The following is a 27044-nucleotide window of genomic DNA, read 5'->3' as shown; positions in this document are numbered from 1 at the left end:
TGATGTCGTCTGCTACTGTCAGGATGGAAAGGATCTTGGTTCCAGAGAGCTGTTGGAGGTTGGCCCACATGACAGAAGAGGGAGTGGAACTGGTAAAATAAATGGTGAATGAAATCCAGATAGCTTTTTTGCTATCCTGAAGAATGCAACAACACTGTGCACGCAACTGTTTATAATGACTGCAGCTTGTTATTGTCGGATGATGGTTAAAAATGCAGAGACCATGCTTCCGCACGCAAATTGCATCAGGACATGTCTCGGTCCACCAAGGGACCAGGACACGGTGCGGCAAAGAGGAATGGAACGTTCTGCGACAATTAGGATAACACTTTAAGATATTCTACCTGGTCATCACAACTGGGGAATTGTTGTTCGCTGAAGGCTGCCAGGGAGGAGTAAAGGCTCCAGTCGGCCATTTGGATGTGCACATAGGTGAGGTAGGAGTCAGCAAACAGAGAGCACAAGGGAAATGGTCGCTCGAGCATGTGTCAGAGAGAACGGACCACTCGAGACGATGGGTAAGCTGGGCAGTGCAAAAGGATAAATCCAAATGGGAACAGGTGTGTGTGGAGTCTGAAAGGAATGTGGGTGGTCCTGTGTTAAGGCAGAGGAGGTCAAGTTGATTGAGGATGTCAGCCAAGAGGGTGCTTCTCAGAGAGGTTCTGAGGAAGTCTGCCCTGGTAACATTGAATAATGGAGGAATGTAAACGGTACAAAGTGAAAATGTCAAGTGTGAAAGGAAAAGGCGAACTGCAACCCCTTGAAGTTGGGTAATTAGGGATATGGTTTGACTATGAAAGTTATCCCATATGAGCAGCATGATCCCCCCCCCTCTCCCAATAGATGAAATGCCGTCCTTGAGGGAAAGGTAAAAATGGACCGGGAAGAAAGGCGACAACTCAAAGCGGTCGTGAGGATGCAATTTTGTTTCCTGAAGGCAGAGAACAAGTGGATGCTGCAATTCTAAGAGCAGACATACATCCTCTTTGTTGCATCATCGAAGACCGCAAACATTCCATTGGAGGAGAGCCATGATGAGGAAAAAATGAGGGGGTATCAACTCGGCAGCTGCCGAGTGCCAGCTTTTGTAGACTCACTGGTACACGGCACAGAGGCAGAAAGAACCTGCTCCATGAGGTCTACAGAAGCATCGGCATTCTTCCTCCATTGGCCTATGGAGTCCAGAGCAGAAAAATGGTTGTTTGTGTGCACTGGCAATACGGAGGTTGGCCTGGCGATGCACGGCAACACCATAGAAGAGGATCTTCAAGTTGGTAAAGGAGAAGACTGTTTGCCTTTGCCTGATTTCTTCGGGCCTTTCTGGTTAGCAGAGGAAGACTCACGGGTTAGTTGGCTGGAGGGATGCAGAAAGTCTTCACAGGAGCATTCCTTCTGTCCTTTCCCACCTGCCAGTTATGCAGCAGGTGACTTCGCCCTGAGAGACGAAAGTTTGATGGCATGTTGCCCAGCTGGAGGAGGAGACAGGGATGCTACCATTATGCTGGGTGATTTCACAATTGCGGGGCTAAATTTGAGGTCGCATGTCCGCCTGTCCATGTCCTTCGTGGAGCGAGATTTAGCAAGAACAGTACTGTAGGTGCCAGATGGTGAACAAAGGTTTTCCAACTAGCCAATGACTTGCAAGCAACTGGGTAAGGCACTTTTTCCTTTATCCAGATATTCTGGACAGCCTACTCATTGAGATACATGGGACAATTGCAGGACGTCGTGGCATGGTTCCCACTGCAGTTGATGCAGCGGGGAGAAGGAGGTGGACAATGGCCCTCGTGAGCATCCCTACCACGAGTTCCACATTTGGCTGGGCGTCGACAGGGCTCTCATGTGTGGTTGTAACAATGACACTGGTAGCATCCCATCATGTTCATTATATATGGTCTGACCGTGATAACTTCATAACCTGTTTTGATCTTTGACAGAAAAAGCACTCCATAAAAAGTGAGAGTGAGGGCACTAAGGAAGCATCTACTTTTCTCATTACCCAATGGACTGCAATGACACACTGATCTGACAGGTAGATTTGGATTTCTGCGTTGGTCAGCCCATTGAGCAGCCTAGTGTAAATAACACCACGGGAAGAATTCGACGTTCAATGGGCCTCAATATGAACAGGATAGCAACAGAGGAGCGAAGCTGCAGGAAGTTATTGTGCTTGAAATTTAGAAGTAGCCTCCAAAAGCAAAGTGCCACTGTGTGAACGAGCATAGGATTTCATAGGGCCAGCAACTGCATCAACACCTTTCTGAATAATAAATGAATTTACTATAGCGAAGAACTGACCGTTTTCAGTGTGAGAAACAAGGAATCGTGGTGCAGCTGGGAGGGTCTTTGAAGCATTAGCCTCATTCCATTTACATTTCATAGACATTGATTGTGAAGATGATTGGCTCATTGCGAGAAATCCCCCACAATTGTCAGCATCTCCAGCGGTGGATAGTTCATGCCTAAGGCTGGTAACAATGTTTACAACAATCCTGAAGTGTGGTAATTATTTTGATATGACATATGGGTATGCAGGGTACCAAGAAAGTGTTTCTCTTTCTTAATTCGCCACTCTCAGTGAGTCATACAATAGGTGTGGTACCTAGAATCTCTCTCGTGTTGTTCAGATAAGACTCCATCTATGCAAGGAATGACTTGGCATCATACCATTTTAGTTTCCCTAGTATAATTTTATGGTATATATGATAAAAGGCTTTGCAAGATCACAGAAAATGTCATCAGAGCAATTTTTATTGTTTAGTTCTACCAGAACTGTTTTTATTTAATCATATATTGCTTACTCAGTGGAGAAACCTTTATGGAAACAAAGTGAGCTATTTTCTGCTGTTTGCTACATTCTCAATGAGTTTTGAGAAATCAGGAGGGAAGGAGATGGTCCTATAATTAATTAGAGATCACTAGCACATCTTCACTTTTATAAATGGATATTACTACTGCATACCTCAATCTTTCAGGAAATACACATTTAATTGTTGACTCGTTACTGAGGTCAGCACAAGATTCTAGTACTTTAGTTAAAATACCATCAAATCCTGCAGAGTTATTAATTTTCAGTGACATAACGATTTTTATGATTTCTCTAACAGTTGATTCGGCAAAACTGACCTGTTGGTGGATTATGAAATCTCTGTCAACATAACTCTAATGGGTCTGCTTTTCATAGCCCACTTTTTGTCCCTCTGACTTCTGCTGCTGTTAGGAAAAATTCATTGAATCTAGTGACTAATGATTTGAATCTAACATTGTTTACCTTGTTTCTACTATTATCTGGTTTACAAAGCCATGTGTTTGATGAAGGATGTGTTTACACTGCAGTCTCACTGTTGGCACATCACTGTGCACTACATTATTCTTCAGCTTTTCATACTGTTAGCTCAGTACATTGCTTGAAGTGGTATGAAGTGAAAAGAATAATCTTACAACAGTAACTGTGGTTTGTTCATGCCAAAAATGTTGTTACTGGTGAGGACAAAGAAGAGAAGGAATGGGTGGCTCTTTTGAATGCATAACATCTACACTGCAATTCAGCTGAACTCCTGAAAGCACACAATTAAGCAATCATGCTGAGAAAGCCTGAGATATCACAGGCTATTCTTTTAAATGGAATGGTTGTTGTATAGTTTATATTTTGTAGCATGAAAAGAGCATTCTCTTACAGACTCATAACCATATACAAGTACAAACTTGTTTCACCTTGGGGGCCTGTACTATTTTGAGCAAAAAATGGTTCAAATGGCTCTGAGCACTATGCAGCTTAACTTTTGAGGTCATCAGTCGCCTAGAACGTAGAACTAATTAAACCTAACTAACCTAAGGACATCACACACATCCATGCCCGAGGCAGGATTCGAACCTGCGACCGTAGCGGTAGCTCGGTTCCAAACTGTAGTGCCTAGAACCACACGGCCATTCCGGCCGGCTATTTTGAGCACTACAGATTAATATGCCATGCCAGTGGCTATTGAATGATACAACCAGATACAGTTGGTGGTACATGTTGGCGTGAATGATGCCTGGCACTTGGATTCTGATGCCATTCTCAGTTCCTTTCAGCAGATGGCCAATTTGGTGAAGGCAACTAGCATCACATGTGGGGTTCTACATATATACTCCACTAGCCACCATGCATTGTGTGGCGGAGGGCACTATTTGCGGCAAAGTCTTATTTCCCCTCTCTGTTCCACTCGCAGATCACGTGAGAGAAAAGTGACTGAATGCCTCAGTACAAGCTCTAATTTCCCTATCTTTGAATGGTGATCACTGGGTGATTTGAAAGTTGGTGGTAATAATATACGCTCTGGGGGCCTACATTCTTGGCGAAGATCGGATTTTGGAATTTAGTGAACAGCCCCTTCCATTTAGCGCGTCCCACTTCAAACTTTCTATGAGATTTGTAACGCTCTTGCGATGGCTAAATGCACCAGTCACAAATCTTGCCACTCTTCTTTGGACCTTCTCAATCTCTTGAATCAGACCCAACTGGTAAGGGTCCCACACAGATGAACAATACTGTAAGAACTAAAGTATTGTATGCAATTTCCTTTGTTGAAGGACTGCATCGCTTCAGGATTCTACCAATAACGCGCAATCTAGAGTTCACCTTACCCATTACTTGTGTAACCTAATCATTCCATTTGAGATCATTTCGAATAGTAAAACCAAAATACTCGACATATGTTACCGCTTCCAAAGACTGGGCATTTATTTTGTACTCTTACATTAACAGGGATTTTCGCTTTGTTATACGCAGTAGGTTACACATACTAATATTGAGAGATAACTGCCAGTCATTTATTTTCTGCAAATCCACATTTTGGTGTGATACTACTTTCCCGTAGGCTACAGCATCATTGGCAAATAGTCTAATGCCGCTGTCAATACCATCAACCAGATCATTTAAGTAAATCGTAAAAAGCAGTGAACCTATTACGTTGCCTTGTGACACATCTGATGTTACACTTCTTTCTGTCAAAGTCTCCCCATTCAGGACGACATACTGCTTTCTGTCTGTTAGGAAACTTCCTAACCAGCCAAACGTCATCCGATACAGCATAAGCATGCACTTTTTGGAGCAAGCGACAATGAGAAACTGAGTCGAACACCTTTAGAAAGTTGAGAAATATGGCATCAACCTGGGAGGCAGTATCTAGAGCCTGTTGTATATCATGCACAAAGAGGGCCAGCTGTGTCTTGCATGACCGCTGTTTCCTAAAACCGTGCTGGTTTCTGCAGATGAGCTTCTCAGAGTCTAGAAAGGTCATTATGTCTGAACACAAAATATGTTCCTTGATTCTGCAACAAATTGATGTCAGTGAAATTGACCAGTAATTGTGTGCATCCGATTTTCTACCCTTTTAATAGATTGCTATGACCTGGGCCTTCTTCCAGTCCCGTGGAACTTTCCGCTGTTCCAATGATGTCTGATAGATGATGGATAAGAATGGTGCTATATTTGTAGCATAGTCAATGTAAAATCTTACAGGGATACCGTCTGGGCCAGATGACTTCCTGGTGCCTAAGGATCTTACCTGTTTTACAACCCCAGATACACTAAACACTATGTCAACCACCATTGCATTTGTTTGATAACTGAAAGGGGGAATGGTGCTGCAGTCCTCTACTGTAAATGCGTTTTTGAAAGCTATGTTTAGAATTTCGGTCTTCTGTTTATCATCATCCGTACATTACCCGTTTTGTCAGCAAGCAAAGGTACTGAATTAGTTGTAGCATTCATAGAATTTACATAGGACCAAATTTTTTGGGGTTATTTTTAGAATCTGCAGATAAAATACTGGTTTCAAATTCGTTAAAAGAATCTCTCATTGACCTTTTGACAGCTGCTTTCATTTCACATAATTTCTGTTTGTCAGCAGGGCAGTGATACTATTAAAATGACTGCAAAATTCTCTGCTTTCTCAGCAACTTCCTAATACGTTTGTTGAACCCAGGTGAATCCTTTCCCTCCGCTATATTTTTGCTAGGCACATACTTCTTTAGCATTTGGTGGACAATACCTTTAAATTCAGACCAAATATCTCAATATCTTTGTGTCCTGCGGTGAATGCTTGGAGCTATGAAGATATTCATTAATGACACTATTTACTTTCCCAAACAAGAAAACTCTACACTCCCCCCCCCCTCCAATCAATGACATAGAAGCCACAATGACGTTATGGTCACCAATATCTTCTTCTAGATTAACTTCCTCAAAAAGATCAAGTCTGTTCGTTGCCAAGATATCTAATATGCTTCCATCTCGTGTTGGTTTTCTAACCAATTGCTCAAAGTTATATGTTGAGAGTGCTCCTAGAATAACTTCACACGAGTCTTTGCTTCTGCCTCCTGTGATAAACGTGTAATTTTCCCAGTCAATGGACGCCAGATTAGTCTCCACCTACAACTAATGAATAATTTGGATATTTATTTCCTATGTACTCAAGACCTTCCCTGAAACGTTCTGTGATGTATGTTGCAGATGCTGGTGGTCAATAAAAACATCCTGATACAATGGTCACTCCTTGTCTAATTGACAGCTTTATCCAGACTATTTCACAGTCTGACCCAGTATCGATCTCGACTGTGTTTAAACAGCTTTTAACTGCAATGAACACACGGCCTCCCACAGTATCAGTCCTAAGGCTAAGCTCACTACTTGTAACATCATATCCATGGTTGACCGCAGTCCTCTGATCTGGAGCACAGTGCAAGTTCTAAACCAGAGGCTCAGACCATTCTGTGATGATATTGGATGCGAATTTCTGGACCTTTGCTATAGGGTGGAAAACTGCAGGGTTCCCCTTAATAGGTCAGGCTACTAGGGTACTGGAATATGTGTGTGAAGTGCAAATAGGGGTTGTTTAGGTTAAAGGAAACCCCTTGGGTTCAGAGGTGAATTGCCTTGCAAAATCAAAGATACGTCAGCCACAATGTTCTCAGAGAACACTCATCCTCACATATTGTACATAGAAGAGATTAATAAGATATTAGTAAACTGCTGGAGAATCCCAGGAGAGGTCTCAGAATGATTACTTATTGAAAATTATAATGCACAGGTAGTGTTAGGAACAGAAAGTTGGTTGAAACTGGAAGTGGATAGCAACAAAATCCTAATTTCAGATTGGAATATTTATCACAAGGATAGGTTAGTCATCAACGAAGGCAGCATATTTACTGAAGTAAAGAATTTGACAACATCTGAATTAATGTGGGTGAAATTATGCATTAAAGGTGGGTCAAAAATGTAATTAGAAGCTTTTGTAGACCACATGCATCAGGAGCTGTGATGGTAGAACATTTCAGAGAGAATTTTGATATCCCAATCATGCCATTGTAAGATGGGGTAATTTCACCTCGTCAGGTATAGATTGGGAGAGTCAAGATATCAAAACTAGTGCTAGAGACAGGGATTGGTGTGACAGTATTCTGAATGTCTTGACCGAAAATTACTTTGAGCAGATAATTGGAGAACCAACTTGAAAAAGGAACGCCTTAGACCTCCTAGCTACAAACAAAACTTATCAAATCAGTTTATGTGGAGGAAGGTTTCAGTGAACATACTGATGTGAGAGGTATACAAGGATTGTTAAGAAAGATAGGAAATTATTTTTGTTTAGCAAGAGTGACAAGATACAAACCACAGGGTATCTAAGTTGTTGGCATCATATATTCAGTGATGAGGTTGAAGACATGGAGCACATATAGAAAAAATTCAAAAGCATTGTTAAATATGTCTTAGACAAGTATGTTGCAAGCAAGGTCTTGAGGGATGGGAGAGACCCACCATGGATCACTTTCAATGTTAGAAAACTGCTACATAAACAAAGGGAGCATCCGAGATTCAATGGAAGGCAAATGTTAGCAAACAAATAAAAGCTGTACAAAGCAAAAAACAAGTATAATGGGGACGACCGAAGCATCCGATCCCACTCGTCGGTTTTGACCCGTGACGTAAGGCTGTTGTGGTGTGTGATGATGTGAGAGTGTCGTGTTTGTAGATGTCATTTTGATGAGATTGGTGGTGCTCTCTGGTGGTGTGTTAGTTGACGTTTTTGGTTTAGTTTGCATGTGTGGCGTGTTTATAGGTGGCGTATTGTTGCACTCAGTGGTTCTCTCTGGTGGTGTGTTTATGGGTAGCGTGTTACATGGCGTATGGGGTTCATTTGCGTTATACATCTACATCTACATCTACATTGATACTCCGCAAGCCACCCAACGGTGTGTGGCGGAGGGCACTTTACGTACCACTGTCATTACCTCCCTTTCCTGTTCCAGTCGCGTATGGTTCGCGGGAAGAACGACTGTCTGAAAGCCTCCGTGCGCGCTCTAATCTCTCTAATTTTACATTCGTGATCTCCTCGGGAAGTATAAGTAGGGGGAAGCAATATATTCGATACCTCATCCAGAAACGCACCCTCTCGAAACCTGGCGAGCAAGCTACACCGCGATGCAGAGCGCCTCTCTTGCAGAGTCTGCCACTTGAGCTTATTAAACATCTCCGTAACGCTATCACGGTTACCAAATAACCCAGTGACGAAACGCGCCGCTCTTCTTTGGATCTTCTCTATCTCCTCCGTCAACCCGACCTGGTACGAATCCCACACTGATGAGCAATACTCAAGTATAGGTCGAACGAGTGTTTTGTAAGCCACCTCCTTTGTTGATGGACTACATTTTCTAAGCACTCTCCCAATGAATCTCAACCTGGTACCCGCCTTACCAACAATTAGTTTTATATGATCATTCCACTTCAAATCGTTCCGTACGCATACTCCCAGATATTTTACAGAAGTAACTGCTACCAGTGTTTGTTCCGCTATCATATAATCATACAATAAAGGATCCTTCTTTCTATGTATTCGCAATACATTACATTTGTCTATGTTAAGGGTCAGTTGCCACTCCCTGCACCAAGTGCCTATCCGCTGCAGATCTTCCTGTATTTCGCTACAATTTTCTAATGCAGCAACTTCTCTGTATACTACAGCATCATCCGCGAAAAGCCGCATGGAACTTCCGACACTATCTACTAAGTCATTTATATATATTGTGAAAAGCAATGGTCCCATAACACTCCCCTGTGGCACGCCAGAGGTTACTTTAACGTCTGTAGACGTCTCTCCATTGATAACAACATGCTGTGTTCTGTTTGCTAAAAACTCTTCAATCCAGCCACACAGCTGGTCTGATATTCCGTAGGCTCTTACTTTGTTTATCAGGCGACAGTGCGGAACTGTACCGAACGCCTTCCGGAAGTCAAGAAAAATAGCATCTACCTGGGAGTCTGTATCTAATATTTTCTGGGTCTCATGAACAAATAAGGCGAGTTGGGTCTCACACGATCGCTGTTTCCGGAATCCATGTTGATTCCTACATAGTAGATTCTGGGTTTCCAGAAATGACATGATACGCGAGCAAAAAACATGTTCTAAAATTCTACAAGAGATCGACGTAAGAGATATAGGTCTATAGTTTTGCGCATCTGCTCGACGACCCTTCTTGAAGACTGGGACTATCTGTGCTCTTTTCCAATCATTTGGAACCCTCCGTTCCTCTAGAGACTTGCGGTACACGGCTGTTAGAAGGGGGGCAAGTTCTTTCGCGTACTCTGTGTAGAATCGAATTGGTATCCCGTCAGGTCCAGTGGACTTTCCTCTATTGAGTGATTCCAGTTGCTTTTCTATTCCTTGGACACTTATTTCGATGTCAGCCATTTTTTCGTTTGTGCGAGGATTTAGAGAAGGAACTGCAGTGCGGTCTTCCTCTGTGAAACAGCTTTGGAAAAAGGTGTTTAGTATTTCAGCTTTACGCGTGTCATCCTCTGTTTCAATGCCATCATCATCCCGTAGTGTCTGGATATGCTGTTTCGAGCCACTTACTGATTTAACGTACGACCAGAACTTCCTAGGATTTTCTGTCAAGTCGGTACATAGAATTTTACTTTCGAATTCAACGAACGCTTCACGCATAGCCCTCCTTACGCTAACTTAGACATCGTTTAGCTTCTGTTTGTCTGAGAGGTTTTGGCTGCGTTTAAACTTGGAGTGGAGCTCTCTTTGCTTTCGCAGTAGTTTCCTAACATTGTTGTTGTACCACGGTGGGTTTTTCCCGTCCCTCACAGTTTTACTCGGCACGTACCTGTCTAAAACGCATTTTACGATTGCCTTGAACTTTTCCCATAAACACTCAACATTGTCAGTGTCGGAACAGAAATTTTCGTTTTGATCTGTTAGGTAGTCTGAAATCTGCCTTCTATTACTCTTGCTAAACAGATAAACCTTCCTCCCTTTTTTTATATTCCTATTAACTTCCATATTCAGGGATGCTGCAACGGCCTTATGATCACTGATTCCCTGTTCTGTACACACAGATTCGAAAAGTTCGGGTCTGTTTGTTATCAGTAGGTCCAATATGTTATCTCCACGAGTCGGTTCTCTGTTTAATTGCTCGAGGTAATTTTCGGATAGTGCACTCAGTATAATGTCACTCGATGCTCTGTCCCCACCACCCGTCCTAAACATCTGAGTGTCCCAGTCTATATCTGGTAAATTGAAATCTCCACCTAAGACTATAACATGCTGAGAAAATTTATGTGAAATGTATTCCAAATTTTCTCTCAGTTGTTCTGCCACTAATGCTGCTGAGTCGGGAGGTCGGTAAAAGGAGCCAATTATTCACCTAGTACGGTTGTTTAGTGTAACCTCCACCCATAATAATTCACAGGAACTATCCACTTCTACTTCACTACAGGATAAACTACTACTAACAGCGATGAACACTCCACCACCGGTTGCATGCGATCTATCCTTTCTAAACACCGTCTGTACCTTTGTAAAAATTTCGGCAGAATTTATCTCTGGCTTAAGCCAGCTTTCTGTACCTATAACGATTTCAGCTTCGGTGCTTTCTATCAGCGCTTGAAGTTCTGGTACTTTACCAACGCAGCTTCGACAGTTGACAATTACAATTCCTATTGCTGCTTGGTCCCCGCATGTCCTGACTTTGCCCCGCACCCGTTGAGGCTGTTGCCCTTTCTGTACTTGCCCAAGGCCATCTAACCTAAAAAACCGCCCAGCCCACGCCACACAACCCCTGCTACCCGTGTAGCCGCTTGTTGCGTGTAGTGGACTCCTGACCTATCCAGCGGAACCCGAAACCCCACCACCCTATGGCGCAAGTCGAGGAATCTGCAGCCCACACGGTCGCAGAACCGTCTCAGCCTCTGATTCAGACCCTCCACTCGGCTCTGTACCAAAGGTCCGCAGTCAGTCCTGTCGACGATGCTGCAGATGGTGAGCTCTGCTTTCATCCCGCTAGCGAGACTGGCAGTCTTCACCAAATCAGATAGCCGCCGGAAGCCAGAGAGGATTTCCTCCGATCCATAGCGACACACATCATTGGTGCCGACATGAGCGACCACCTGCAGATGGGTGCACCCTGTACCCTTCATGGCATCCGGAAGGACCCTTTCCACATCTGGAATGACTCCCCCCGGTATGCACACGGAGTGCACATTGGTTTTCTTCCCCTCTCTTGCTGCCATTTCCCTAAGGGGCCCCATTACGCGCCTGACGTTGGAGCTCCCAACTACCAGTAAGCCCACCCTCTGCGACTGCCCGGATCTTGCAGACTGAGGGGCAACCTCTGGAACAGGACAAGCAGCCATGTCAGGCCGAAGATCAGTATCAGCCTGAGACAGAGCCTGAAACCGGTTCGTCAGACAAACTGGAGAGGCTTTCCGTTCAGCCCTCCGGAATGTCTTTCGCCCCCTGCCACACCTTGAAACGACCTCCCACTCTACCACAGGTGAGGGATCAGCCTCAATGCGGGCAGTATCCCGGGCAACCACAGTCGTAGTCCGATCAGGGGATGCGTGGGACGAGCTGGCCGTCCCCGACAAACCCCCATCCGGACCCCCACAGTGATGCCCATTGGCAACAGCCTCAAGCTGTGTGACCGAAGCCAACACTGCCTGAAGCTGGGAGCGAAGGGATGCCAACTCAGCCTGCATCCGAACACAGCAGTTGCAGTCCCTATCCATGCTAAAAACTGTTTTGCTAAGAACGTCTGAACTAATCTACAGAGAGCGTAAACAAATCGACAAAATTTAAACGGTTATTAAAATACAAGATTGCCTAGTAAATGCAGTAATGCTGCTACTTGCGCACTGCTGACACTGCTCGGCGGCGGAAGGAGACTAAGCGAAATTACACTATTCAGGTACTAAAACACGATGCTACACTCTCAAATACTATAATACGCCCGAAATTTATGAATTAAACAATGCAAGAACCAAAAACACGCAAAGAAATTAAGAATTAAACTATGTAACAAATGAGTGAGCTAGGAGTGCACATGTGTGGCATTGGGACTGTGCTTTCAGCGAAATATTTTTGAGTGAGTTAACGATTTTAGTTTTGTTATTTCGATGTTATTGTAGCTTTTTTTTCTGTTCGTCGTGTATGAATTTTGGTAAATTGCTTTTTTATGTCTTTGGAAGGTATGGATATGACTGATAAGGTCAACAGTTTTCGGTTGTTGGCAATGATGGGGGACAGGTCGTTCTCTCTAATAAAATTTCTTCAAATATTCGGATTTTTGGATGAAGTTGTGAAGTGTTTAGTATGTCGTGAAGAAATGAGGCTTACTAAGGTTCCTGCGTCTCGGACCAGGGACGGCTGTAGGTGGAGCTGTTGTAAGGATAACAGGTCAAGGGAAGTGTTCGATTCCAATGTGTGCTTGTGGCTGTGGGTGTTCCAATATTGGGAGTTGCTGTTGAGCTATATAGGTCAAGGGAAGTGTTATTTGTGGGATCGGGAGCTGATGTTGAGCTATATAGGGCAAGGGATGCGTTCGATTCCAGAGGATATTGTGTTTAGTGGAATTTGGGGAGTTTTGTGTTGTCTGTTTTTTCGTTGTTTTGTGTGGTTTGGTATGGTGGTGTATGTCTAAATTTGTTTATATTTACTTTGTCCCCAGCCAAAAACCCCCAATTTTCCACACTTGTCCTGTTAGTTTCTTTAGGTTTTTTGCGGTATGTGTGTGTATTGGTTTTTCAATGTATTTTCGGGTTTGTGGTCATGTTTACGTAATGACGTCATAGATGCCATATTGGAGTCGTAGTGTATGGTCGTTTCCACCATGTTTGTGACGTCATGGGTCAAAGCAGACGAGTGGAATCGGACGCTTCTGTATTTCCGTATAATGAGATCAAAATGTTGTCAACTGATCTGAGTGAAAACCCCAAGAGGTCTTGGTCTTATGTAAAATGAGTATGCGGTTGGAAATCATCTATTCAGACACTCAGTGACCATAAAGGCACCAAAATGAAGGTAACAAGGAGGAGGTCAAAATATTAAATTCAGTCTTCTGAAATTGTTTCACTGCAGAAAATCATAATATGGTTCCTTCTTTAAATTATCATATGAACATTGAAATGGCTGATATTGGGATAACTGATCGCAAAACAGAAAAGCAATTTCAATTACTTAGTAGAGAATGGCATCAGGACCTGTAAGATTCTGCAAAGAATATGCAAAAGAACTTGCTCCCCTTTTCGCTGCAGTTCATCACAGGTTGCTGGAGCAAAAGGGGACCTAGCAACTAGAAACAAGTGACACTGCCCCATACTGCTGTCTAGTGAAAAAAAGAAAAAATGACCTTACTGAGAAATTGAAGCTGATTTGCAACTGGATTCAGGACTTCCTTGCAAATGGAACTCAAAATGATATTCTTAATGGAACAAATTCTACAGATGTAAAGGTAATTTTTGGAGTACCACAAGGAAATGTGATGGGACTGTTACTGTTTACAATATATATAAATGATCAAGTACAAAGCAGTTTAAGTTCTTTAAGACTTTTCACAAATGATGTGGTCCATAAGAAAGCAGGAATGCCGGAAGACAGTATCTATCTGCAAAATGACCAACAGAAGATTGATGAATGGTGCAATCCCTGGCACTTGATCATAGACATAAATAAACGTAACATACTGTGCATATACAGGAAATGAAATCCACTACTGTACAACTATACCACTGATGACGAATTTCTGGAAACAAAAACTGCTGCAAAATATCTAAGAGGAAGCATGCAGAGTGACCTTATGTGGATTGATCGCACAGGCCTCACATAAATAGAAGGAAAAGCAGACACCAGATTGAGACTCACAGTAAGAATGTCGAGAAAATTTTACTCATCCACTAAGTATGTGGCATACAAGGTGCTTGTTCAACCAATTCTTGAGTATCATTTATCAATTTGGAACCCTCACCAGGGGAGGACTGATACAAGAGAGAAAGATGATCTATCGAAGAATGAAGAGTTTCATCACACGGTCATTTAGCTGGCACAAGAGTGTTAAAGAGATATTCAACAAACTTCTGTGGCATATGTCACAAGAGAGGCATTGTGTATCATGAAGAGATTGACTACTTAAATTTCGAGTGACTACTTTTGTGTAAGAGTTGGACAACACATTACTTCCTCCCACAAACACCAAGTGAAATGATCATAATGGGGGGGGGGGGGGGGGGGGAAATCGAGAAATTAGAGCTAATATAGAGTCTTACTGACAATTATTCTTCCCATGCACCATTCGAGAGTGGAACAGGAAGGGGAATCAGTTAGTGGTACCTGAAGTACCCTCTGCCACACACCATTAGGCGATGTGCAGAGTATTGATGTACATGTAGATATAGATATAGCATAAACCTATACTGAAAACAGAATTATTCCTTACTGTTTAATTTTCAAATCATCATTCCACATTTGTTTCATATCACATTTTAGGGATTTGTAGATGACAAAATATTTCTGAGTCGAAGCTGCAGAGGCACATTATTGTTCCAAGAGGGCAACTTTAACAAAATACAACAGCATACATTAAAACTGTGCATACAAAACATTTCTGTGAATTATCTACTTGCACCAAAAGAGGAAGAACAACAACAATAAAATGTGCTCTTATATGTGAGGGAACCAATAAGTGAGATACAAAGAAGTTGCCTGCCTTCAACTTACCCAATCTCTTTGCCAAACTGTGTTTGTTCCCCCTCATTAATACCAGTCTGAGACAACTTGTAATAAGCAATGACAGTTGTTAAAAAATTACTGGTGAACGAAGGTATCGCACAACCAAATGAGACGGGCATTAATGCTACACACGTTTCCAGGAGCATGCTTAACAATCCTGCGGTTTCTTTTTCATGTCTTTCAAGTCTTGAAACTACATAATTCATTATCAAGTTTTGAAATGGTTCATCATTTGGAGCTTCCACTGCACATTTTGAAACTGCCTCAAGTGTACCAACCGATTTTCGACACTCTTCTGTACTGTGTAGTAAATAGTGCAGGGAATGCTCATCTGCAGTGATGGAATGTAAGATTCTTATAGTGTTCTCTGGTAACATAGTGGTCTCACAATTTAATGTTTTAAGTGGTTCCAGTAAACACCTTACTGTTGACTCATTTATGTACTTGTCACCCCTGTTGTGAAATATTTTTATCACAGTTTCTGTAATTACTTTTTTCAGTGGAATACTACACGAGTGTGCATTTAAAGATGTTATAAGGGCAATTAGGATATGCTGCAAGGGCACTACTCCAGTCTGCTCACTGAAATAATCAAGAATAAAACTGTCTCCTCTTTTATAGCATGCCATAATACCTAAAATACTGACAGAATGAATAAATATTCCTTCCTTAATTGCAGAAGAGGTGAGCTTATTGTTAAAATCAGTACTGTGACATGAATATGTTGGGTGCTTTAAATACTGAAGTATTGAACCTGACACAAATTTTAAAAATGCAGACACTTTTGACTGAAAACTGAAGAAAATATTTCTTCCAAGAGTGCCATGCAGCCAATGGAAACACCAAATAGCTCTTGGGTCAAGAGCAGCAATTACATGAAATGGATAAATTAATGCATCCCCTGTTGTAGTGTGTATATGCATGGTGATCAAAATCATAAATGCATTAATTATTTCTTCTATCCAACTGTTTTTGAAGCGTGCCCAACTCTTGGGCATTTCGTTCGACATTGCAAGTATAAAATGTACCAGTTTTATCAATTTGTTATGCACAGGATTTGAAAAATTCAATCCTTGTACAAAAGATGGGTTGGTGCCGATTGCAGCATCTATATAGTACAACCGTAAGCTTTCTACAAGATTTATATAACATTCCTTCACAAACGCCAACGACGGGGACGACATTATTCTGGCATGCACTTTTAAGCTTAATGCGAATTCTTCTTGGCTCTTCTGGCTAAGGCTGTGCTGTAAATTGCTTTGAAGAGTGGGCCAGCTTTCAAATGATATACTGTCCGGTAAATTAACAGATAACAACTCTCGTAACGCATGAATACGTACAAAAAACGATTTGTGTGGCGAAGTTTTGCGGCATAAACTTTCAAAATATTTTGACGGCACAAGTTTAGTATTATCCCTATACTGCAGCAATTTGTGAGTGTTGATCAAATTTCCACCTGTTACAGACAAATGAATCCAATCAAAGTCAGAATATTCTGCACGCTGTTTAATTGCATCAGCAATGTCTTCAATGAATAACTTCACTTCTGCGGAATCTTTTACAGCTTTATATATATTGTGGGAAACTATTTTCCATGTCTGCTTTTTTATTTCACCACTGTATCTAATCTTCCTGCGCACCGTTTCATTAAATTTTTCCTTGGTTATCATCTTAATCCACTTTACAATTTCGTCATTGGTAGCATCTTGATGTGGTAAAAAATTCATTTTCATGTTACATGGCAAGATGATTATTCCCCTAACAGCTGTTCATTCACTTTCTTCGTGAAGACCTTCACCTAAGCTTCAATTCACACTTCACTGATGTTCAGTGCTGCAATAGCACCTGCCTTTTTGATCTTAACCCTATCCCAACTCCACTACACAGCACAATATTAACGGTGATATCCTATAGCTTCAAGCTTCCGAGTAATGACACGAGTACACGACTCATTCAGAGTAAGTGTTGGGAGAAGCCGCTGTCAAAGATACTATTTAGCAACTGAGATTCAATGACATTTCTAACGCCGTTCAACTTCTTGCAAACTGTAGACAGTAGTATTGCATGCTGATGTGTCGCTTTAATTAGATGAAAAGGAAATTTTTAAACTGCGAATAAAACACATTTTGACAAAGAGAGTAGTGGGAACTTGTGGCAAACACGACACAAAGCTGTTGTTCTAGAGGCTCTTTTTGAATATTTATCTCACGCCGTGAATTATATTTTAGATATGTTTGAGAGTACGCGACTGGGGATTAAAGCGGATTATATTTGTCGTGCAGGCCGACAGACTGTTTGTCACGGTAGTGAAGTCGACAGCGTAATGTACGTTGGGTGAGTCAAACGTGAAAGTCCAGGAACAAAAACGAGCGAAGTCCATATGATCGTCGCGATGTACCGGTTTTGGCATAAATACAGAGATTAACAGACGACAAAAGCAGCAACAATAGTGCCAAATCATTATTTACTCTTTATTAAAGTATGATAAGCAGAACGACAATTAACTTTAATTACACATACAGAACCTGGAAGAGGACGCTGCTTATGTTATGAAATGGTTTCAATTATAAAGAATCAGCTTTTGAAGCATTTGTCGAGGTAATGTAGCGTCAGTATGTTGTTGTGCACTTTACATGTGTTTCTTGCGAGTAGTTGGATCACAGAATATTTCATTTTCCCAGATTCACCAAAAATTTGTCAGCTGATAAGATCAATTTGAGCACATTTAAAGGTGAAGGCGAACTGTCAAACCTCCAACTGGATGAGGCTGTGCTCACTGATTTGCTGGAGCTGCCATCATGGCTTCAGCTTACAAGTGCAACCTGCAACAAAGTTGCCTTCCGGATTCAGTGGACGAAATTAAAAAGTGTTCCTATTTGTCTTGTAAGTTAAAAGTTAACATATCAAGCTGTCACATCTCTTTCTCTTTATGCCTCCAAAGTAAATTGATATAACTAATGAATATTACACACATAATTGTACCCATTTATTTGTTTCTTTGTTCTTGTTACAACCATGCCCCCTCCCACTGAAAGAAACACTTTTGCTAGAAGCAGTAACATCATATGTATGTTTCCAAGCAGATATGTTTTGGTGATGCTACTGTCAGACTCAGAAATGATAACAATTTAATAGCAGCATCCATATAGTGCTAAGATTGCAAAATATTGTCCACTCAAAGCTAGCCGAAATATACTTTGGTGACAGACACAGTGAAAAGGACAGTCACTCGGTGCCATCTGTAAATGATGAATAGCAGTCTGTCAATTTCATATTGTTACAGTTGGGCACAGTAGCAGGAAAGATGTCTCTGCTGTAAATTAAGATGCAGCAATCAACTGTATTTAACTTTAAGAATCAGTACTTGAGTAAATAGACTGTTAATATTTTTGTCCAATTGTTCTCATCTTCTCAAGTATGAATAAAATTTGCAAGTAGGAGAACTTTTTTCCAAATTATTAATTTCCATCAAAGTTGATGTGAGTACCTCTCATTAAGCCACTAGTCATCAGTTTTCAAATAAATAAAATTAGTTATAATGACTTTATTAATCTGCAAGGATTTATTACTGGAAGATATATTATGAATAGTTGCTCCTTATGTAACGGGCATGATTTTTCAGTTAATTGAGTGTTAAATTATGAAAATGTGTGACATATTGTCATGAGAGATGCCACAACTGTTTAAATTTTTTGAAGTGTTTAAACAACAGTCACAGCTGTCAAAATCACACTTAATAACTATTATAGAAATAAACAAAACAATAATGAATAACTATTTCTATAGAAAACAGGTTGAAAAATGTTTAAAATGTAATATTGTACCCGAATATGCAGATAACATAGAGTGACAGTATTTAAAATTATACCTGATTAGTGATGAGTTGTGGAAAAAAAAAAAGCGTAGCAAAAACTTCTAAATGAAGGGAACAGCTAAGTAGTGCACTTGATAACATTCAGTGGCATCTATCATTTTACTAAACAATAGTAGCCTACAATATGCAACTAGATAACTGTTGATAGGTGTGTACTGTACCACATCGTATATGACCTCCTACGACAGATTGATACTAATATATAAATGATCGGGTTCAATGCATTGTAAATGAAGAACAAAATAAGCAGTGCTCTAACTTACTAGACACATAGTAATGGTAAGTGTTTTATAGTGATCTTCCATTGCATAACATGCTCAAAAAACATTTCACAGATTTCCTACTGTGAAATACAGCGGTTTTAAATTGACTTTTAATTTGCTGTTCATAATGAAAAATGCTGTATATTGTGCAAATGTTGACCTTAGGCTATGCTCCAAATCAATCGGTTACCCTATCACAATTTTTATTTTGCAGTTCACATTTGTTGACTTAACAAAATCACAAGGAGTGTGTCACTTTTCAACCAAACCCAGACTTCGGTTTGTGCTACAGATCAGTCGGTCTCTACAACCAAGATTTCATTGGGTGGACACTAAAACATTCAGAAACCATAGTCATTGCTGTAAGATATTCATTTCTCGGGTTTTCTTTTTTCGTGTGAATCACTGAGCCATTGTAGGCAACTGCTTGATAATGCTTCAATATTTGATTTCTACAGAAATTTATCACCAATTTCCAGTTTTACACCTACATACAAACTCTGTAAGCCACCATATATTGCGTCAGAGAGTATATCTTGTTCCACTCTTATTTATTTGCTTTCCTGTTTCACTCACAAAGAGAGTGAAGGAAAAACGACTGTCTGTATTCCTGTATATGAGCCCAAATTTCTCTTATCTTCGTTGGCTTTACATAAAATGTACCGTGGTGGCAGTAGAATTGCTCAGCTTCAAATTTCAGTTTTCTAAATTTTCTCAAGAATGTTGTGTGAAGAGAATGTCGTCTTCCCTTCATGAAGCGTCACTATAATTGTGTATTGATAGAATATATGGTAACAAATGTAGCTGAGTACTTCTTTCTAAGCATTTTATCAGTGTTACTTTTACAACATATTGCTGTCATTTCTCTCTTGAACAGTGCCCCAATACTTTCTACAATATTTGATAATTGATTGTTAAATGTATTTGCTACCAGTGACTCATTGGTTATAGCTCTTCCATCTCCTCCATTCAGTTCAGTAGTTATGTTATCCTTTTCTGTGGCTGGTTGTCTTGCCTCTCGTGTCACCACATTCCATATACCCTTAAGTTTCTTGTCAGAATTACTGATTTATGACTTTTTAATAACCTGGTATTAGTAATTTTGAGGATGTCTTCTTGTTCTTGGCAACAGATATACAGGGTGATTCAAAAAGAATACCACAACTTTAAAAATGTGTATTTAATGAAAGAAACATAATATAACCTTCTGTTATACATCATTACAAAGAGTATTTAAAAAGGTTTTTTTTTTTCACTCAAAAACAAGTTCAGAGATGTTCAATATGACCCCCTCCAGACACACGAGCAATATCAACCCGATACTCCAACTCGTTCCACACTCTCTGTAGCATATCAGGCGTAACAGTTTGGATAGCTGCTGTTATTTCTCGTTTCAAATCATCAATGGTGGCTGGGAGAGGTGGCCGAAACACCATATCCTTAACATACCCCCATAAGAAAAAATCGCAGGGGGTAAGATCAGGGCTTCTTGGAGGCCAGTGATGAAGTGCTCTGTCACGGGCTGCCTTGGGTAGTTTGGTTTTCAGCTTAGTCAACAGCGCCTCAAGCGAACAAATGTACAACTAAATGAAACTTTATAGCTCCCTTAATTCGCCGACAGATAGTGCTTAGCTCTGCCTTTTGTCGTTGCAGAGTTTTAAATTCCTAAAGTTGTGGTATTCTTTTTGAATCACCCTGTATTTCCCCTCCACAAGATACTTTAATCCCTCTAGAGATCCATGGATTTTACAAACCAACAAGAAGCTTTTTCATCCAGAAACTCTAATATTCCCTTAGTATGTTACTAGGTTTGTAAAAGGATGAGTGAAAAGCTGATTATCAGTTGGATGTTGTGAGTATGACATTCAATAAAAATAGCCATTTGTTTGTTACAGACTGTGTTTTGGAAGTTTACATTTTCACACTATTGGTACCTTCAATATATACCTTGCACTAATATGGCACAATTGCCGTATATCTGTTTCCATTCCCAAAAAATTTGGCAAAAGCTATTCTTCAAAATAACCTGTAAGGCACTCACAGGCGGTGTTTCATTATCAAAATTATGTCTGTTAATATTCTTTACAGTGGTGCGGTAGAGAAAAAAATTGCAGAATGCTAAGTTTGGACTGTAAGCTGGTTGTGGTAAAAATTCCTTTCTTGCTCATAAACTTTGTCACACTTTGGGCAACACAAGCCTTGCATTATCCTGATGAGGCTCCAAATCTCGACTGGACCAGTCCCCTTTTTTTACACGAGCTCTTTCTGTTTCTTTGGAGTGTGATCCTCATCAGTTGTCTATAGTATGCTGCAGTAACTGTAACAACTCTTGGAACAATACGACTGTACACCACTGAAGAATGTGATGACTACATATGGCCTTATTTGCAGGCCTCTGTATGAACACTGTTTTTTGGAGATTGGGGATGTGGACCATATAACACTTACTCTGTGCAGTACCATTTCATTTCTGAGTCATAAGAATACAGAACTGTTTCATTCACATTGTCATCGTCAACAGTTTGTTCCAAATAGTGGCCCACATCAACATGATTCTGCCTTTGTTCTGAAGTAAGCAGTCGTGTTACATGGTGTACATACTATAGACTTCTACAAATGTTCCTTTAAAGGAATATAAATCCTTTCAGTTGATATGCCCAGAATGTGTGCAAGTTATCTGATAGACATGGATCACTGCATGTAATGGTAGCCACTGTATTGATTGTTGTCTCTGTCAAGGCCATAACAGGCACACAGAATGTACCCTCATTGCAATTTGCAACTTTTTGGCAACAAAAACAGGATCAACATGGCATGGATGACTTACCAAAGCCTTTCTTCGGTTCATCATAGGGCACAGAAGCACTTTTGTTCAGGTGAATACAACATTTTATTGTGTAGTTCTGCTCACAAAATTGAGACATTTTGAAGTCTTAAAGGTGCCAAGAATGCACAGCCACTTCCATTATCTGTTGTATTGTGATAATTGTATGGTTTGGTTATCGAGACAGGTCGTAGAAGGTGCTGGTGCCCCACCGCACATAGCATTTCTGGGGCACCCTGCTCTCCCCATTTCAACCCCTGCCCCCCCCCCCCCCCCCCCTCCTGTTCTTTCCTCTTCATGCTGCCCTGATGTCCCTTTTTCCTCTTTGTTTGCATGTTGAGTGGACTGTGCTGTTTTTGTTGTTCTTGCCTTGCTTCCTGCCATTGTAGATCGTAGGACCAGTAACATCACTACAACACTGTTTGGTTCCCTCCCCCACATCAACCAACCAATCAATCCATTACTCTTTACCAGTCATTGAATACGGTTCAGGGTGTCATTTTCCATAAGGAGCTCATCCTTCAAACTGATGAGGCAGGGCAATCTGGAACAGCTTTTTGTTTGTCATTTTCAGAAAGACAACTAAAGTAGTCTGATAAAAAAAAAAAAAAAAAAACACCCACGCAAGAAACAGTTAACATGATTATTTTGTACTAATTTTGCATATTTCTTATTGACTATTTCCTTCTACATTGTTAATTTAGCTTGTTATATTATTAACAAAATTACTTGACTTTTCATCTGCATTTTTATGCCATTCAGAATTCATATGCAGGTTTGCAGAATTGGAAAACCTTTATGAATGCATCATGATGACTGCCATGCATTATATGTGGTGGGAAAAACTACCTACAACACAGTAAGTGCGCCTTTAGTTGCTCTAAAATACACCAACCGTGGATATAGTGACAGCCAGTCAATTGAAATGTCCTCTTTATGCCATTCACATTATTCTTGAAATAATAATTTTTGTCAGATTGCCATAGATTCAATAAACTCTTGTACTTTCAGGAATCGTCAGCCTTGTTTTTTTTTTTTTTTTTTTCCTCAACGTAATTTCCATTATTGGAAATACTGATGAGGAGACTACTGCTATTCTCATCAAAGCACTTCAAACCAGCAGGTTCTCTTAGCTCTATATTTTCTCCATCAGTACAATTAATGTTATGTTTTATTAGAACTGTTTGAGCTTGACCAACCCTTTTTTTGTGATATTTCATCACAGGTAATACATATATATATATTTTTAATCCCTCACTTTCATTTTCAGTTTTCATTGGTTTATGAAATACAAAAAACTTTAGGAAATTGGTCATTTTGTCACTCTATTCACTATGCTTTTACTCATCAGGCTACACACAAACTTTTAAATGAACCACATTCAGGCACTGCTGCTCTTTTAAACTCATTGTGACTGTGCAAGAACTGAGAGATAACTTCAGTAATTGCTGACAACACTCTCACCCCCTATCAGTCAGCTTAGGTTCGTGTAGTGCATTATACGGTTGTTTATGCTCAATTGTGGTGCTCATTTGCAGTAGTGATTATGCAGTTAATTAAATGAAGGCTGTTGTACAGTAGTTACTCAGTGAGTGTCACACTATTGGATTATATAGGTTCATAGTAGTTCAAATAATGAGGACTTCCTACTTCTATCGCCAGTTACCAATCGGCAGTCACGTAGTACAAATGAACACACCCAGCAGATGAAGAGAAATATAACACAATGTACTACTTTTAATTAGCACCTGACAGTTATTGCTACATTTACTTTAATTTCGAAGACGATAGCTTTTGTAGTGTGTGTTTTATTGTGTAACTATTTTACTACACCAATAGCCATTCAAAGTTTATGAAGATGTGCACATGTAGTGATGTGGGAACTGGGAGGGCGACCTTTTTGTTCTCTAGGTTGGTAACATTTCTGAAATGGAACTCTCACCCTGGGTATCCTTAACGGGAGAAGTATGTACAAGGTGAGTCAATTAAGGACTGAAAAGGCCCACTGTGATTTACCAACAAAATTCAAAATCTGCTGAGAAAACCAAGATTGCTGCAATCTTCATTCTTAAAAGAATGCAGATATGTCAACAGGAAAAAGTTAATAAAAATTCGTGCATCTATAAAAAGATAAATTTGTGAATCATACAACTGCTTCTACGTCATTCATACCTTGTTAGCGAAAGGTTGTGGCGAGAACCAGAGAAAATTCTGGTCCTGTGTAAAATCACTAAGCTGATCAAAGACTTCTATCCAGTCTCTTGCTGACCAATCAGGTGTGGCAAAAGATGACAGGAAAAGGAAAGCTGAAGTTTTAAATTGTTGTTGCTGTAGTCTTCAGTCCGAAGGCTTGTTTGATGTAGCTCTCCATGGTACTATATACTGTGAAACTGCTTAATCTCCTGAGTTTGCTTAATGTCTTCATCTCTTGCTCTCCCTCTACGATTTTTACCACCCACAAATCCCTCCATTACTAAATTGGTGGTCCCTTGACATCTCAGAATGTGTCCTATCAACAGTCCCATCTTTTAGTCAAGTTTTGTCACAAATTTCCTGTCTCCCCATTTTTATTCAGTACCACCTCATTAATTACACAATCTACCTATCTAATCTTCGGAATTCTTCTATAGCATCACAGTTTAGGAGCCTCTATTCTCTTCTTGTCTAAACACAACTAATCTGCTACTTTAAGCATCTTGTTTCGTAACCTAATAGCTTCAGCATCACCTGATTTAATCCAACTACTTTCAGTTATCCTTATTTGACTTCCTCCTTTCAAGATGCTGTCCATTCCATTCAACTGCTCTTCCAAGTCCATTGCTGCGTCTGACAGAATTACAAAGTCACCAGCAAATCTCAAAGATTTTATTTTTTTCTCCTTGAGTTTTAATTCATACTTCAGATTTTTCTTTAGTTTTACTTACCGCTTGTACATTGCACAGATTGAATAACATCAGGGATAGCTTATGACCGTGTTTCATTGCCTTCTCAACCACTGTTTCCCTTTTATGCCACTCAACTCTTATAACCACCATGTACTGTCTGCCCTCAGGGGTTGAGCATTCGTTTGCTGAGTATGGGCTAGGTGACCCTGGGTTTCCTGACCTGGGGATAGGTAAGTGCTGCCAGTCCCCTTTCACTGTAAGCTCTAGGCATGCTTCAGTGATCACCGTGTGGTGAGGCCGTGGATCATTGTGTGTCACAGGGAATGGGAATCTTAGCTTGACCACCTGTATCAGGAGGATGCTACTAACCTCCATTAAAAAAACCTTAATCTTAAGGTGTGCTGTGTGCTGATGAGATTTATGAGTGTTGAGGTGGAGCAGTCATTAACGGGCAACCTGTGGGGAATCTGCTGCACCTCAGTTGTATAAGACTTACCTAGGCATGCAGGGTTTTTCTACGTGGACTTTTGTTTCCCTAGATGCTCATTTGACCGAGATGGATCCTTCGAAGTTTCCTCCTTCACTCCCAATGGAATGGGTAGGTACCAACACCCAATCAAATAAGAGGGCTTATGTAGCCAGTCCTCCAGACTCAAGTATATTAAAGAATTATAGTGTCTTTAGTAACAGAACACATCCTGATGGCCAGAGTGGTTTTTTATTGGTTAAAAGGAAAGAGGGAAGTTTTGGAAAAATGTCACCTTTTTACACACAAAAGATTTTAGAGGGGATTACAGGTCCATTAAAATTTGTTAAGTGGTTACAAAATGGGTCACTGTTGATGGAAACATCAAGTTACCAACAAGTGACAAATCTGCAGAAGTCCAGAACTCTTGGGGAATATGCCATTGAGACTGAGCTCCACACCATGTTAAACTACATTAAATGCGTTGTGACATGCAGAGATTTGATGGACATCCCCAAAGAAGACGTGAAAGTGGAATGGACCAAAGAAGGCATTGTAGATGTGTAGAATATTATGAAAAGGGTGAAAGGTGATCTGATTAAATCTGACTCGTTCATCCTCACTTTTAATAGCACGAAACTCCCAGAACATATTAAGACAGGTTTTCTTTGCTTAACTGTGTGGCCCTAAATCCCCAACCCAATGTGCTTTGGGCACACCACTCTTGGATGTAAGGGAGAAGCCACTTGTATCAATTGTCGTAAGGCTGCCCATGAAAGAGTTAGATGTTCATATCCTCCACAGTGTGTGAAGTGCTCTGGGGCTCACCCAGTGTGGAGTAGGGACTGCTGTGTCTTCCTTGATGAATGGAAGATACAGGAGATTAAAACCAAAAGACGGATCTCCTGTGGCGAAGCCAACATGATTTGCAAGACCATGCAGGCTCTGACTTTTGCTAACTCCTTTGCTTCAGTTGTTAAACAGCCAGTACAGAAAATGGATGCTGCTACACAATTGGTAGTCGCTAATGTTGCGGAACTTACTGCTCCTCCAAAGGTTCAGTCCATTCCACCATCCACTGCTGCCATTACCATTGCCGTGATTGTGGCTGGGAAGCCTACCCAGCGCAAAAAATCAAAGGCCAAGCTTCCATTGCCAACGGAATCAGGAAGTGAACAGTCCGACAATATTTATATCATCTTATCTGACGCCTCTCTTTGACTCTTCAGTAGAACTAATGGACCTTGATGTTGGACTGGGGAAATCATGTCACCGCAAGACTGACTGATCATCCATTATGGGCTTCCCACCCCAGTGGAAAGACAGGGTGAAAGTACAACCTTCATGATAGATGGCTTCCATTTTGCAATGGGACATTTATGGGTTCAGGACACATGTGGAAGAGCTGAAACTGCTACTGCATAAATGCCCCCTGTGCCTGTGTTTACAAGAAACACATTTTAAAGTCACTGATACACCTGTGCTATGGAGCTATACTTTTCGCTGAAAGAAGTCATTCGACTGGGGACAGAGCCATTGGAGTGATTGCTGTGTCTGTCCATAAAGCACACCAATCCTCTGCTCTCCCCCTGGCTGCTGACCTGATCCGGCATTTTGCCACTACTGTGTGATTGCAGAAAGGGGCAAGCTGGACTTCAGACTCTACAATTCTGAGTCTT

General features: G+C 40.8%; 2 protein-coding genes across 6 annotated transcripts in view; one reads left to right on the top strand and one right to left on the bottom strand.

The window, feature by feature from the left end:
- LOC124805310 (protein broad-minded-like) overlaps positions 1-16988 on the bottom strand; it is a 292053-nt gene extending 275065 nt beyond the window's left edge. For both annotated transcript variants that reach the window (XM_047265826.1, XM_047265827.1), the window contains exon 1: positions 15042-16988. In XM_047265826.1, the coding sequence (XP_047121782.1) occupies positions 15042-16786 (1745 nt within the window). In that variant the 5' untranslated portion in view covers positions 16787-16988. The remainder of the gene's footprint in view (positions 1-15041) is intronic.
- Positions 16989-17065: 77 nt separating this feature from the next.
- The window catches only part of LOC124804604 (UHRF1-binding protein 1-like), a 433274-nt gene continuing 423295 nt past the window's right edge, over positions 17066-27044 (top strand). For all 4 annotated transcript variants that reach the window (XM_047264799.1, XM_047264798.1, XM_047264802.1 and 1 more), the window contains exons 1-2: positions 17066-17651; positions 17735-17936. In XM_047264799.1, coding sequence (XP_047120755.1) covers positions 17608-17651; positions 17735-17936 — 246 coding nt within the window. In that variant the 5' untranslated portion in view covers positions 17066-17607. The remainder of the gene's footprint in view (positions 17652-17734; positions 17937-27044) is intronic.

This window comes from Schistocerca piceifrons, chromosome 7 (genome assembly GCF_021461385.2).
Source record: "Schistocerca piceifrons isolate TAMUIC-IGC-003096 chromosome 7, iqSchPice1.1, whole genome shotgun sequence".
In the NCBI taxonomy this organism is placed as follows: Eukaryota; Metazoa; Arthropoda; class Insecta; order Orthoptera; family Acrididae; genus Schistocerca; species Schistocerca piceifrons.
Note: the sequence above shows the minus strand (reverse complement) of the source record. Positions and strands in the feature narration are given on the sequence as shown.